Below are 16038 nucleotides of genomic sequence, written 5' to 3' on the forward strand. Positions count from 1 at the left end.
CAGCATCACCTTTACCAGACACAAGAGGAGCATCATGGGTCAGAGGACTGTTCTCTTAACAGCTGTCCCTAAGATTTCCTGAAATCACACCTAAACCCCAAACAGTTAAAATTTAGTGAAAATTCTCTTTAACGATGGCAGAGTGCAAATCTACCCCAGCTGTGACCTCAGTTATAGCAATATGTTTCAGGGAGGTGGGTGAATGTTCATCAGTAGCAGTTTGCAAAGGAAGGACACAAAAGGAAACACAGAGGCCAGAGCCCCTCTGTGATGGTGTTAGAGCAGTCACAGATACTCGAAGCTAGGATGAAATCAGAAAGAAATGGAATGAAACTGGCTCTCTTCATAGTTTGCTCCACTGCCCTTGAAAGTTTACATTTACAGGTCCAACAGTTTCAGTGGAACTGGATTGGACCACAGGTGCTCACTTGGAGGACAGTTTCTGGTTAATTTTTGATCTTTTAAGCTGAAAGCATTAGGGAAGGGAGACAAGTATTTGAGCTTTTGTTCAAAAACATCTGGTCTTGCATAAAGCTGATAGGGTTCTAGGTACCAAATATTTCACACTCTGAAATCCATATAGTGACTTATTTTTATGTTAATTTTAGCAGAACTCTGAAGTCCCAGAAATAGAATCTTTTTCATCAATACCTTTTATTTAATCTTTTTCTGAAAATACATGAAATACAAAGATTCCAATTAGGATTACAAAATTAAGCTGTGATTAAATGAGTCTTGACTTCAGACACATTCCCTTTGCAAAAAAAAAAAAAACCAAACCAGCAAAAAAACCCCCAACCAAACAAAACCAAACCCTCCACTTGCTTGATACTAAATAACAAAGTTGTTTACACTAACACTCAAAACAAGGGAGGGCACATTGAATCCCACCTGCGTCCGGGGTGCCTTGAGATGCTTCCATCCCCTTTCTTTAGTGCAGCTTTAGAAATACCTGAGGTGTTTTGCTGCACAGCATGCTTTGCTGAATAAGGATGTGATTGCTCATGCTTTTTTGTTGGAGTGTTTCACTGAAAGAGGACCTAATCCTTTGCTGATTCTAAATGTAGACCTCTCGGTTATCTTCTTGAGAAAACACAGTGTCAGGACAGGTAAAGTGATGGGGAACATGTCTTCTCAAGGGAACTACCTTCCTGAACACAGAGTCTGTGACGTGACACGGCTGTACCATATCTGCCTTTACACTTGGTGATCTCAAGCTGCAGGTGCAGAAGGGCAGCTTGTTTCAGATGAGCTATCTGCCATTTGAGAAGGTTCCAGTTGTGGGGGTAGAGGACATGGCCTGGAGCTGGGGGTGTGTAAGGTATACACACAGCTGTGAGGCTGTACAAGGCAAAGGACAACTGCACAAGTCTCATGTTCTGTGCTTGAGTCCTGGTAAGAGAGAAAGGCACCAGTTCTGTGCATAGCTTTCATCGTCAGACCCCATTGAACAAGGGACACTTAACTAGGAGAGAACTTAAGAAGCCTTAAATGCATAGAGTAGAAATGATAACACTAAGGCAATAGCAACATAGCTTGCAAGGCAAATATAACCCTGTCCCATAGAATATATAGGTTGGTGACATTTCAAACTTGGTTTTGTATAATGGAATGCAACAGTACAGAGTCTCAGACCATTGTGGTTCAGTGGTGGATCCCAGAGCTTCTGGAGCAATAATGTAAGACCCTGGTAATTAAAAGAAGTCTCAGAAGCTTTCACAGGATTATTCCTGCAGTAATTATTATATAAAAGAGAAACCTTAAAGAGGGAGACTGTGCACTCTACCTTGGTCTCACTTTTTTTTGTTCAAACTCACAGAACAATTATTTAGAATCATGATCCAAAAGCTATGTAAAATCATAATTATCACTGTTTATTTAATCATTAATTTATTCAAATGTTTTTTATCATCACCCACAACTTTATCCTCCATATGTACTTTCAGAGGACAACTGGAGCTCAAGCTGTCTGGAATTAAGTCTCTCCCACTGGGTATCATACCTTGGACATTTGCTAGTCCCAGAGATTTTCGTGGATTTCATAGTACTACTGAATATGCAGTTAAACAGCTTTAAGTTTGGTATTTATTATATGTATAGCAGGGAAAAGTGTATTGCTGCATTTACAGACGAATGAGAGGACTAAGTGCCTTGATGTATTTTGCATTCTTGTGTGGCAACGATTTAAATTAACAATAGGATGTAAAAGAGGGCACGCTGTTAAGGACCACTTAGCATCTCTGGTTTTAGTTCACATCCATTTACTGTGCATCAGTCTCTGTGTTGGTGAGTAGCTATGGATGGACCCCAGGAATCACGTGTAGTTCAGCCAGCACACCCCCTTCTTTCTCTTTGACATCTCACAACATTCCTGTTCCTTTCAGCTCTTCCAATGATCCTTATCATTGTTCACAAACCTCTTCCTCATCTCCTCTCTATCCCCCTGACGAATCTTCAGCATGTATTGGTGGCATGCACCCTGACTTTCATCCCACTATCTGACCCTGAAAAACACTAAGATTCTTAATTTTTCATCCACTTTGGTGACACAGCCCCCATTTCTTCTTTTGTGTCCCTTTTTCTGGTACCTTTGTCCTTATCTTCAACTACCTTAAAGTACCTATTTTCTTTAAGCATTTCATTTATCCCTTTTCTCATGTCAAGAAAATGGACCGAAAGCTGTCAAGAAGAGGCTCCGTTGTGCAAAAAAAAAAAGTTCCAAAGCACCCTTCTCAGAAAATCCCAATCCAGCAAAGCAAGCAAAGAACCAAACCCATCCAAAAACATGAGCAGCAGCAGGTTGTCCAAGGACAGAGTAAAAACACAGAATTAGCAAAAAATAATTAAAAGTCATGATGCTGGTGGCTGCTTAGGCTCCCACAGAACTGATATCTGGAGGTGTAGATCATGTCCTCAAATCAATGTTCTCAAAAGAAAAAGGAACAATAAAGCCCTTTACTTCTCCAGTGATTTTTAAGCTTTAAGAGTAAAGAGAGATAATTTGGGAGGAGAAGGTTTTGAGAAATAACTTCCAATATTAAAGTGACCTTAAAGCGGTATTGGGCAATGTACTGTTTCAAAAGCAGATTTCTTTAGAAGGGATTTTTGCATATCAGCTGCAAGTTGTTTCTTTCATTCACACTTGCACAAATTAACTTGTGATTAGAAAGAAAAGAAAGGGGGGGGGGGGAGTGAAATAGCATTATTGCCTCTTCTGTGACAAAGTGACACTGCGGCATCACAAAAACGTGTAGCTGGTGTTACAATCTTGCCGACCTTGGCCATCTAGTGGCATCTTTTTCACTACGAAAAATAAGAAATAAACAATTACTAGCCATCTCTATCTTGAAGAGAAAGAAATGCCCAAACAGTGCATGTTATGTCAAGTAACGTGCCCAGAGCTACCTGAGTCTGGCCACCTTAATGCTGTGGCACAGGAAAAGGTTCTGGATGTTTCAGCGCTTTGCAGCCTGGTGTGTGCCCGTGCAAATGCGGTGTTCTCGCACACGGGTGTGTCAGGCTGGGATGACTACCAAGTGTGAGCCGCAGCTGAGGAGCAGGTTGGAGGAGGAGTTGCTTTAGGTAGGACCTGGTGCCTTATCATGCAAGGCAAGCGCTTTATGCTGCCATTGAGGGATGCTGCAGCAACACAGTGAATACCGTTGAGGCCTATTGCTGTTGAGTTCTGGCGTTTATGAGGTAACTTTGGACCAGAAATTACTATGGTGAATTAAATTCTCTGGTTCTAGTACAGGCTCCTGCGGCACCCATGCACCTGGAGATGGCTGGGGAGCCCTTCACACGGCAAGGTGTTACGGGTGCCGCGTCCCAGGCCGACATCAAGCACGAGTTTCCCTGGAGCTGTTCAGCCAAGGCAGACGGGGCCTCCCGCAGCCCCACGGCGTGTTTTCCCTCCCGACTGCTGATTTAAAGCGAGCGAGGCAAAGCCCGTGTCCCCTGGCCCCGGTGGCTGTCCTGGCGCTGCCCGCAGGCACCGTGGGGCGGGCTGGAAGCCAGACACGGCGGGCCGGTGGCCCAGACGACGGGCCGCCGCCGTGCAGGGGCCGCCGCGGCCTAGCGCAGGCCCAGCGAGCAGCTGCGGGCGTGGCCGCCGCCGGAACTGCCGTTCCCGAGCCACGGGGCCCCGGCGGACCACGGCGGGCCGGACCGGCGGCACCGCTGAGGCGGCGCTTCCTACGCGCCGGCGCTCGGCAGGGCCGCGGTGCTGCTCGGCCACCGACCGCCCGGGCTTGGGCTGCCCCGGCGGGCCCGGCGCTCCCCGGCCTCGCTATGCAGCGCTTCACGGTGAACATCAAGCTGCCGGCGCGGACCCTGACGGGCGCCCTCAGCGCGCCGAACAGGGGCGCGGCGGACTGGTGAGGGGCCGGGCCGCGGCGGGGGCGGTCTGCCGGGCTCGGGGAGGGGAGGGGGGCGGCTGCGGGGTCCCGGCCTCTCCCCGCGGCGTCTCCCGGGGCCGCCCCGCGGCTCCTCCGCCTCAGCCGCGGGCTGGGTTTCGCTCTCGGCTGCCTGCCCCGGTTCTGCCTCCTGCCGCCGCCCGCCAGCCCGCGCTGGTAGCCGGGCCCTTCGCACAGCCCCACGCCCCGGTGCCGAGGCTCCAGCGGCGCCCGGAGCTGCCGGGCGAGCAGGGCGGCGGGGGCAGCGGTGGCCAGCGCAGGCACTTGGGTCTTGTTTTGTGCTGCTGTGGCCGAGGCGAGCCCCGTCCCACTAGCCACGGTGCGAGCTGCTGCGTGCCCGGCCTCGCCGCGGGGCCGGGCGGGGTTGCTGCTGCCTGGCTCGGGCATGAGCGAAACCGCGGCCCTAGGGGAGAACGTTCCCTCCTGGCGATGGCATCTGCCTCACCGGGCAGAGGTCTCGTTGGTGCAGCGAACTGTACAGATCAGAGCAGCTTCTGGTTTGCCTTTCTGTTGTTTTTGAGGCTTGATGTGCAAAGCCAGTACATACCTCGGGGTTTGTGTTCCTTGCTCTGAACAATGAGCTCACCCAGTTGTGCTGTAAAGCATTACCCTAACGCTGCTGAATCTTAGGGCAAGAAATTGAGAGCTGGACCAAGTCATTTTTTTGAAATTTTTAGGTTTGTCAGCTTGCAAAGCAGTGAACGCTGAAGTACTCTGAAGTTCTTACTTTAAAACTTTGGTTTTCTCCTTTGTTGCCATTGCTTGAACTCCACCATCATTTTATAATTGTCATCTCTGGCCGCAGTAACCTCTCCTGAAGTCAGGCCTAAGCAGATTTTGTAATTACTGTATCATTGTTCACATGCTCCTTTTTGTCTCAATAAAATAAAAAAAAGAGAGATGCAATTAATCATATGATTTCAAATATATAGCTTACCTGCGTGCTTATATATAAAATTTGGGAATGCTTTTCCTGAACTCCAATATGAAGTCCTAAATCTACAGAAGATGATTTTATAGATGGACACAAAGAGATGCTTTGCGGTGGCATAGGTTTCCATCAGCAAATGTTTCAACAGATAGTGCAGCAATGGCATTTTATAATACTTTTGAGTTTTATGTTATTAAATAATTTTCACTGTTTGATGTTTGTGTCTAGTAGCATGCAACCAACTTATAAAAAAAAGCCTCGTTCTTGATGTGAAGTGCTTTTTGTTCTTTGATGATGATCATGCTTTCCTAGGGGCTGGCAAGGTTTGATTGCATATGGATGTCATTCTCTGGTGCTGGTAGTTGATGCCAATACTGCTCAGACTTTACAGGTCTTGGAAAGACACAAAGCTAGCGTTGTCAAGGTGAGATGTACGTGTTTTAAGGTATATTACTTGATTCTGGTGTGTGTATTATTTTTCTAGATCACTGTAAATACTTGACATTATATTGCCCTTGATTTTCACATAAAATCTGTTGTAACATGTCTGTATTTTACATGATCTCTTTTACAGCTAAATCAAACCTTACATGCTGAAATTCGAGCTGAGGTTGGTTGTATACCTTCATAGAAGGTACAGAATATACAGAAACATTTGGTAGCATTATAGAACACAGACAGAAATGTTTCCAAGAAAGCTCTTCATGTGACAGAATTTCAAGTGAACATCACAAAATATCAAATGAATGTCTTCGTTGATATCCTGGCTGATCGTTCCTGTTGTGTGGGTAACCAGTGCACCATTCAACTAGAAAGTTACTTTTAAGTTTTTACTTCTCTTCTTACCTATAGGAAAGAAACAATAGCAGACTAAATTGAACATGTATTTAGCAATAAAAAATGTTTAAAATTTAAGCTTAAGGAATTTTATTTGATTAGAGAGAATTTTTAAACTGACTGGCAAAAAAGGAAGGTAGAAGGGTTAGGTTTCAAATTAGATATATTTATGTTGTTTTTTGAGTCTTGTGTACTGTGACATGTTTAAAAATAATGCTGAAACATCACAAAGGACTGAAAACTGATTTTTTCCAGCATGTTTGTGTAGGTACCCTAATCTTTCTGTGAAGTTTGGGGGTTCTCAGGGTTGCCCAAACATTGCTTTCAACTTACAGCTTTTGTCACTGTTATGAATTCGTTGGTGGTAAATGTTAGGCAACTTCTTTGACTCGGTAAGGAGAGATTATTTCTCAGTTATCTCAGAGCAAAGGTGTGTTCATGACAGCAACCACAGAGAATGAGCAGCACTGTGAATCAATACTTTTGCTTGCCTTCTGGCAACTTAACTTCTTTGGGTAAACATGCCTGTAGCCTCAGTTGTCTTCAAGCTGCCCTTTAAGGTGAACATATCCATTCCAATGTCTGTAATTGTGTAAAAAACAGAAAATGTAAGTGGTACAGAGGTAGCAGCTGTAGTGGTGACTGTGTTTTAAAGTTTTCACTTAGCTTGGATAATAAGTTGTCGCAAAATCCGTTTTTGGTCCATGTAGCGATAATATTTTAATGTGCTTCAGCTACATTCACTGGCTTTGAGAAGCAGCGTTATTTCGATGGGAAGCCAAATGCTGGAGTCCAGATAGTTTTTATATAATTTATAAGATAATTTTTCAAAACCACTATGTGATACTTTATTGATAGAAATAGACTGGAAGAAAAAGAGTAATTTGTAAGGAGGAAGAATGAAGTGAAATTCTGTTTTACTTTAAGAAATAGGCATTATATGAGGAAGTTATTATAAGGCCATGAACACTGCAGATACCTTTACATTTCTGAGAAATTTTGTACAATTCCTAACTTTTTTTTAAGCGTTTGTAAGTGCTAACAGCATAAATAAATTGGAGGGGATCTGTAAGAAGTCTGCTGTGTATGTCTGACTTAAACTCTTGGTAGCAGAGGTTCACGCCAGCAGGCTCAGTCTGCTGGTGGTCTTCTCCCCAAAACCCCACTTTCCAGTTCTGAAGAATTTCAACACACGTGAATCTGTAATAAAAACCCAATTGTTCCATAATTCTTCTGCAGTCCATTTAACTATTTTTCTAGAAGTACTTCCTGGCCTTTGGCTGTCATAACTGTGCATGGAATAGGTCGTGGTTTCACTGAAAATTGATCCATCTTTAGTTGTCCATCTGTCCACAGGGTGTTTGTGGGAGACTGATAAGTTTGTACGGAGTGGATTATGTCTGATTTTTTTTGAATCTTAACAAAGAGTACTTGAAAGAGTGCTTTTACAAAAGAAAATCTAGTTACAGGAGGAATTTTTTGATCTATCACAAAAATGAGAAGATTGAAATTGTATTTGTGTCTGTTTCAGTGTATTAATAAACAGATAATAAGGCATTATAAATTAGGTGAGATAGATTGTAAAAAAATACAGTTACTAAAAACCTCGCCTCTGGTTCCTGTTTCTGACAAATGCTGCTGTATTTTGAAGTCAGGGTAGAGAGTAGACTCGCAGTGACCAATACAGTCAGAAAATAATTTCTTGTAGCAGAGGTTCAAGTTGTGTGTGGGGACACTGTTGGAGCAGTGCGACTGCAGTAAGGAAAGGGGGCTTAAGATACCTCCACCTGAGCTGTGGTTAAGACTGATAGTGTAAAGATCTCCTTTTTGTTTTTCATAATTTGGTGACAACTCCTGCCTTGGGAAATAATGTTTTCCAGACTTGGAATTTGCTTCAAAGTAATATATGTTTAACTGAGGAATAAATAGCTTTGTAGGTATCTACAATTACCTTTTTTTAATAGCTACGTATAGGTATCCTTATGGGTAATTTTTTTTTGAACAGCAGGGAAGCAGGAACTGCAAAACTGAAATTTGCAGGTTGAGGAGAGTTTCCCAATAATTCTTTGTTATTCTGGTAGAAACATGGTTTGGGTTTACAGCTAAAGCTCTATGAAGATTGCTTGTCGTGCATGTGTTGTGTTTAATTTATTCTGCTAGGCTTTTGAGATGCGTATCTTGGAGGTGTGACTAGGATGTAGCACAAAGGTGGCTACAGTGCTCTGAATGTCGTTATAAATCTTAATTTATGTTGCAAAGTTAGTGATGCCTAATGAGAACTCTATTTGTATTTTTTTAATGTCATGCTTTCAATATCTGCAAAAAGTCTTGTGTTTGGCCTCACTGTTTCTCTGGTCTGGTACTGTGACAACACATAGCGATCTACAGCATCATTTTTGTAATAGGTAAATTCCCATTAGCTTAGCATTAAGGCTTCTTTATTCTGTTACTGTCTTCAGTCTCTCTTAGGGGCAGAAGTTCTCCTTTAAAGCAGAAAGCAAAACAAGTCTGTATTGAATAGATCAGGAAGAGGTCAGTGTTATCTCCTTATAATCTCATTAATTATAATGTCCTTATAATGTAGACAATGTTTCAAATTTTAAGACACAGTTTTCATAAGTATTTCCAACTTGCAAGCCTGTGCAGCATGAAATCCCAAACCAGAAAGTTGGTATGTAGAAAAATCAGTGGGGGCAACAGGCTGAGGACAAAAAAGATAGTAGATGTCAGCAATAGCGTGGCATGAGATAACACATAGATTAAAGACTAACCTTCCTTCCCAATACTGTAATACATTTATATTTGATGGATTAGGAAAACAACATGGTTTAGGAGGTATATGAAAGTTAGGTGGCAAATTTTTACCTTGCATTTGTTTGGAAATCGTTGGGTATAGGTTTGTGGATGCCCACAGAGCCTTAAACATTGCCATTTAGTTTCCTCTATAAACATTTGTGTAAACTTTTTATAAATATAGCATATATTTACGGATTGATTTAGTTACCATCAGGAACAAGGGTTGTTGATTTATGTAATTTGAAAATACCAACCATCAGCCACGCAGCACAGTTACAACATAACTTAAATTTGCACAACTCATGATCGCTTAAAGGTATGCTCACAGAGATGCTATTAATATTAACTATTACTGCGCTTTTTTGTTAAGTTAATTGTTATTTGTGTATCCATCTGAAAAACGTGAAGTTTGGTATCTTTGTTAGATATGTTTGCCGCCTTTGACCAATTTTCATCTGTATCTTCAGGTTAAATGGGCTAAAGAAAATTACCATCACAATATTTGCTCTCCGTATTCTTTACGTTTAGCTTCTGCTGATGTTAGTGGAAAAATAATTGTGTGGGATGTGGCAACAGGAACAGCTCGTTGTGAAATACAAGAACACGCGAAACCAATTCAAGGTAATGATAGTGCGTGTTGTTTGTATGGAAGTTACTTTATGGTGCATTGTGTACAAATCCATCACCTAGCTTTTGTAGATTGTGCTCAGTTCTGCCATTAAATTTTACTGGTGGGATACTAGCTGCCTGTATGTTTGTTTACTCATTTTATATGTAAATGTAAGATTTACTGTTTCCCAGATGGATGCTGTGAGATTTAATTCATTATGGTAATACCTTCCAAGATTGGCAAAAAGTGGCAAAAAATGTGGCAAAAAAAGTATCTATTTTTATTAATGTTGTTGATTGAAATAGGAATATTTAGTGTCAGGCACCTCAACCTGCTTTTGAATTGGCGATGTAGTGCAGTTTGCACCTGAACGTTAATGCCTTCTGTAGTGGTGTAGTACTTTCTTAACTTACAGCAATGTAATACTGATAGTTTTGATTATGCACGTATACTTTGACAATTATTTAGATCGTTCATTATGTAGCTACTTCTGATCAAATATATTATCATGCTAACATACCTTTGCAATGTAACTAGAGAGAGACAGGGATTTTGGGCATCTGTGCAGTTGTCAAATTTACAACAGCAGGGAGGCTTTTCTGTGCATAGTAATATTACGATGTGAAAAGTGAAATGGAGAAAGAATGAGGTACTGTGTAAATTCTTGCATAGGGGACAGTTGTAAATCAGGTAGGTTTCACGTTGGAGTTGGTCTTATGAAGTCTTGAAACTGAGTATGACATGTTTGAGTAGGTTCAGTGTAATTAAGTAGATGTAAATGGTGAGGACATAAACAGTCCAGAGAAAAAAAGAAATTTAGAGATGGTATAAATAACTGAGTTTGGCTTTCATTTGAAAAAATCTAGTGGTAGTGTTCTCGTCCTTTGATTCTGTTCTGTGGGTGGTAGCCCAGTGCAGCTGGGAAGGTCTGAAAAATATCCAATAAACTCTATGCGAGCAGTTCTGGACAGGTGGATGTTTGGAGATTCTTTATCCCATTACCAGAGAAGAAATTGTGATCTCATTCAGGAATTTCACAAGTCTCTGAGGGAAGTAAAACAACCCCAAACAACAAAACCAAAACCCACAAACAAACCCCAAACAAACAAACAAAATCCTACAAAAAAACCAAAACAAACAAACAAGCGTGGAGAAAGGAGCTATGCATTTATGATGTAAGCTATAGAAGATTTATGTTTGCTTGTGCTAGAGGCAGAAATCTCTAGAAGCTAGAAGCCTGCCACAGAAGTCAGTACTATCTTAGTTGGTCTGATGAAGGAGAGAGAATGGAAAATGTAGCCACTGACCACGTGTAACACAATTAAGAGAATGTATTGGAGAGGAATAATGAGTGTCTTTTTGCTTGCTTTTTTTTGTGCTCGTCTATTAGCAAGGTGTTGTCCATCGGATGCTCCTTTTCATTCGTTAGCATCTTTTACTTCATCAGTGAAAAAGATAAGGTAGTCGTTAGAACAGGGAATCAAAAGATCTAGACTTCATTCCTTGCTGCATCACGCACTCAATACCATTTTTAGTGTTGCTTTAACAGGTGCAGTTTGTAGTTGGTACTAAGTACTCTACTACTGTTGTAACACTTGGGTTTTTTGGTTCTACCTACTTGTGGTAGGCACTTTTCTGTCTGTTGGAACCAGTTCTAACAGAGTGGACCAGGAGCTGGCTGGGGCACTGGCATCTGGTTAGCTTTGTGGCTGTGCTATTGTGGCTGTCACGTTTCCAGAACCTGCGGATGCAGCGAGTGGACTGTTGCCAGCATCAGAGTGGCTCTTTCAGAATTAGCTGGGAGGAATAACTCTGCAAGTACAGCAGCATCTACACGCTCTGCTGCATATTCCAGATTTCTGTTTATTACTACTGCTGTCTATGCTAGCAGTATGCCTGCAGATTATTTCTGAAGTAAAATTCAGAACACTTTTTTTTTTTTTTTTTTTTCCCCCTTCCCTCTGAGAAACTACCATAATGAGTTTCTAAGAATAATTTATAGTTTATTTGGACTATTCTAAAAATTTGTGATGATGATTGTGTTATACCTGTTTTTTATTTTTGATTTCTATATGAAAGTCCACTTATGAGATTAAGTGGGTTTAATTTTATTCTATTTTTATAAATCTTGTGAAAGTAGATGCAATATTGTAAGTCTGATAGTGGGACACTGAAAATTTATTCTGTTGACTGCAGTTGATTTTATTAATTATTTTATTTCTCTGTGTGTGTGTGTTTATAAGTTGCATTTTATTTACTCCTGACACCAGTTCACTGAATGTTTGGTGGAGTTTTGACCATGCCATTTGAAGATTTCTCTAGGTTTTCAGACCCAATGAAGAATTTCCAGTCTGCTGGGTGAGAAAAAAAGTTAGTAAGCAACGGAATTAAAATTCTGTTCTGTCCTCAGTCCCTGATTTGATTCAACAATAACCTCTAACAAAAGCAGATTCTTTTCCTTTCCATTTCTGAGGCCTCTGGCTTTTTACAAGCCTGTAGAAAATGGTGCAAATACAGAGATCGAGCACCAGAGTCACCTGCTGGTTCTCTGTGTGGTACCTGTAAGAGCTTTGTAGGATAACGGGTGGAGCCTCACTGTTTCAGTGAGGATAAAAGCAGTGCATCGGTGTAAGGCACTCTTTATTTGATCCAAACTCAGCATTCAGCTGAGGAGGAGTTAACCTTTTGTTAACTTACGGTGTAGCTGATTAGCACACACATGGCTGATTTATTTATTTATTTTCTATGAAATCCAGTGAAGAGCACTTCCCAGCTCTGAAAAAGCTGAATTGATAGTACAGAGGAACAGCTCAGGAATTAAGTTTTTTGGGTATCTAAATACATATGAATATGCTGTAGAGAAGGTGTGGCTTGGTGGGATCAGGCAGTGAGTGTAGGAGCTGGACTGGGAGGACTTCATCCACTGCCTGGGTGACCCATTCTGTTGTCTAAAGTACTGCCCCATGGAGCATGCAGGTAGCTTTAAGACAGCTCTTTTCAAGTCACTGAGGCATCTCTGACTGTTCTTACTGACAGAAAACTTAGTATTTCATGTCCATTTATCTGGAATGTTTAAATGATGCCCAGCCATGATAACTGGTGACCAGACCTCTTCAGGCTGACCCTAGCATTTAATCACTGTACTTGTATGCTTGATGATGCTTTACAGTCCGTTTCGTTTTACTCTTGAACTTAAGACTCTGTTTAAAAGTATTTGAAGTGGAGAAGACATTTGTTTCCAGGTCCAATACTGATACCATCTCAAATATTAACTTCGGATGGCGTTATGGTTCGTTTGTGGTGTCATCCCAGATATTACCTGGGATGGTGCATGGTTCTTTTGTTTCTACTCTACAGTGGTTCTGTGCAGTGCGGTATGTTGTTTCAGGTAGGAATTCACTGTCTGAAAAGATCTGACTTCCTCAGATAGAGGGTGTGGGTTGTGTGCATGTGGGTAGATGTGTGTAACCCAGTTTGTTGCTGCTTGGTAAAAACAGAAATTCAGGCCGTAAAAAAAATTTATTTTTTTAGAATTGTGAAATAGAGGTATCTTGTTACTAGCAAGTCACTGTTCATTTCATTAAAGGTGGGGTATTACAGAAGAAGAATAGTTTTAAAATAGAACAGGCTTTTTTTGAGAATTAATTTCACTGTTGTTCCTTCTTTCTTTTGACAGACATGCAGTGGTTGTGGAATCAAGATGCTTCTAGAGATTTACTGCTTGCAGTTCACCCGCCTAACTATATTGTACTGTGGAATGCAGACACAGGCACCAAACTGTGGAAGAAAAGTTATGCTGAAAATATCCTGTCTTTTTCATTTGACCCCTTTGATCCATCACACTTAGCTTGTAAGTTTATATGTATAAAATAATGTGACCAGGAAAAATGTTAAACTAAAATGTTAATATTGAGATGAAAAGTAATGGACTGGAGAGAATAATGTCATCAATGCCAAGAAGAAGTTTCAGAACAAAGACGGGAGTCTTTGGCTAGTGTAGAATCTTCTAAAATAAGATGCCATTGTGTAAAGGGGAGATGAAAAGTAGGCATGAGTAGAGAGGTTAGAATTCTGAAAAGAAATGTTTGAGACTTTACAAAAGAAGGTGTAAAGTATGTAGGTAGGGAGCTGGAGGAAGCCAAGTACAGAGAGGCTTGTTAAACTGACATAAAAAGCTAGAAAAGAATGGATGCTGGGGGAATATAGAGTGAGATGAGTAGACAAAAAATAAATACTTTTTTCAACAAAAAGGATTTCTTTTTAAAGGAATACAATGTGAGCATCGATTTCAGAAGCAATTCAGACATCAAAGGGGGATGTAGTGCAGATTTATTCACATTTTAGCAGAAAAAAAACCCCAAGAGAAGTAAGAGTCACTGTTTTATTCTTTAATTAATCTTCATCAGTCCTGATCTGTAATGAGACAGTGCAGTTCTGAGGCTTTGTAGTTGTATTTTTCAAAAATCTGTCATATCGTTCAACCTTCTATAAACGTGTAGTAAAATCTTAGCTCCGTCTTTACAGCTTAGCTGAATCTTTATGCTGCAACATAAACAATGTAAGTTAATGATTCTTTAAGCTATGTTCTGCATGAGAACGAAACTGGTGATGTAGCTGATACGGGCAACCCTGCCTTCTATTTGCATTGTGAAGCTTAAAGAAAAAAAAGTTGATGAGAGAGAATAACTGTTCTGAGCAACCAAGAGGTTTCTGCCAGTAATCCTCACAGTATTTTTTTAGTATAGATTTAATTTTGAAAGATTTAATTTTGTGGATATTAATTAATTGTAATGACCATTTTTTCAGTAGAGTGCGCCAGTGGTCTCAGGTTAAGAGTTTTCTACCTAATACAGTATTATTAAAGTTATTAGCATTTATCTCCACCAAAATTTCATTAAAATGGAATGTCGCAATCAAATTGCAGATTGCATTTTGCTATAATAAAAATTGTTTTTCTTGGTACAGTGCTCACCAGTGAAGGAATAGTGTTCATCTCTGACTTCTCCCCTTCCAAAGCTCCTGCCAGCTCAGGGAAGAAAGTTTACATCTCTAGTCCCCACTCCAGTCCTTCTCACAACAAGCTGGCTGCTGCTACAGGGGCCAAAAAGGCCCTTGATAAAGTAAAAATCTTGATCAGTAACGAAAAACCAAGGTAGGTTGCAAATATTTCTTCTCAGATCATGCTTTGTATACTTACATATTTTATATATATAATGAGGTAATTAGTTTTTAAAAAAAGAAATTTCATTGGGTTAGGCAGATAGATATGCTAGGTGAGGACATTATTTAAGAATAAAACATTGACAGTCATTCATCCTGTTCTGTTTGTAAAAATAGACGTATCATCCCAGTATATTGTATATAAGTTAATCCCATAATGTTCTCCCTTCACTAACAGGTTTTCGTGCAGGTATAAATTCAGAAACGAGTTTCTTAGGGGAAAAAATGTTGAAAATGGCCTAATGTAATTAGTTTCAATTGTGGAATGAGAAGGGATATAATAAGAGAATAAAAATCATGTAAGTACAGATCCCTGAGAAGAGTTTGTCATTCTGATGTAGATGATACTGCAGTAGGGAGGCGGTTTTTAAGTTAATAGTGTATAAATAAAAATAGAATTTATACATACCTATTTGTGTATTTTCTGACCTTTTAAAACTGAAGTTGTTGTGTTTTGAGATACACTTTTTTTTGTTAGAAATTCTCTAGGCCACTTTCCTGTCCAGTATAATTCTTTTTTTTCCTCTTGTATCTTCTACTTAAGTAATACAAGTATTTCTCAAACCTCTAGTGAATGTGAGAACAAGCTAATTATCAGTTAGCAGTTGACACCAAAATTTAGTGAAGCTATGAAATTTATAATCTGTTTTAATAAGGTGTTTAAACTGCAAACTGGAGAGAAGACTTGATACCTCCTCTTGTAATCATTTAAGAATTGTGATTTCCCTGTGAAGTTAATGGCATTGATCTTGTCATTTTGTGTTTTATAATGACTGATTTATGCTGCATTGGACAGAACACATGATTTGCAAGTACTGAGACAGTACATATGCTGCTTCAGCCTTATATGTGCTATGTAGTAACACCAAATCCACAAAAATACAATTTCCCTGCATTCTGCCAACTGCATTTTCAGTTGTATGTGAATATTGCCAAAGGTATGATAGTCTTTTCTTTTCTCCCTCCTTTTCCATCTGGAACACCTGAAAAAACTAGAATGGGAAAAAGGGAAGAATAATTATAGCAGCAATGATTTATGTGGTTTTACATGAGTTTAGGGGAACTTTGGGGAAAGAGGAGCAGGAGGTTGTCAGGAAGGTGATGGCAGACAAAAGGGGACTTGTACTTCTGAAGCAAGGCAGGAGATACAACTGTGTAGGGGGGTTAGTTGTGTGGTAGAATCAGGAGATTAAAAAACACGACTCGGAAGGTGTGATACGTTAAATGAG

At 40.5% G+C, this 16038-nt stretch overlaps 1 protein-coding gene across 1 annotated transcript in view; it reads left to right on the forward strand.

Moving 5' to 3' along the window:
- Nucleotides 1–4145: 4145 nt before the first annotated feature.
- The window catches only part of WDR11 (WD repeat domain 11), a 46258-nt gene continuing 34365 nt past the window's right edge, over nt 4146–16038 (forward strand). The window contains 5 exon segments of the mRNA XM_055720643.1: nt 4146–4376; nt 5659–5770; nt 9447–9600; nt 13266–13439; nt 14555–14741. Of these exon segments, the coding sequence (XP_055576618.1) occupies nt 4291–4376; nt 5659–5770; nt 9447–9600; nt 13266–13439; nt 14555–14741 (713 nt within the window). The 5' untranslated portion in view covers nt 4146–4290.

The sequence above is a fragment of the Falco cherrug genome, chromosome 9 (assembly GCF_023634085.1).
Source record: "Falco cherrug isolate bFalChe1 chromosome 9, bFalChe1.pri, whole genome shotgun sequence".
NCBI lineage: Eukaryota > Metazoa > Chordata > Aves > Falconiformes > Falconidae > Falco > Falco cherrug.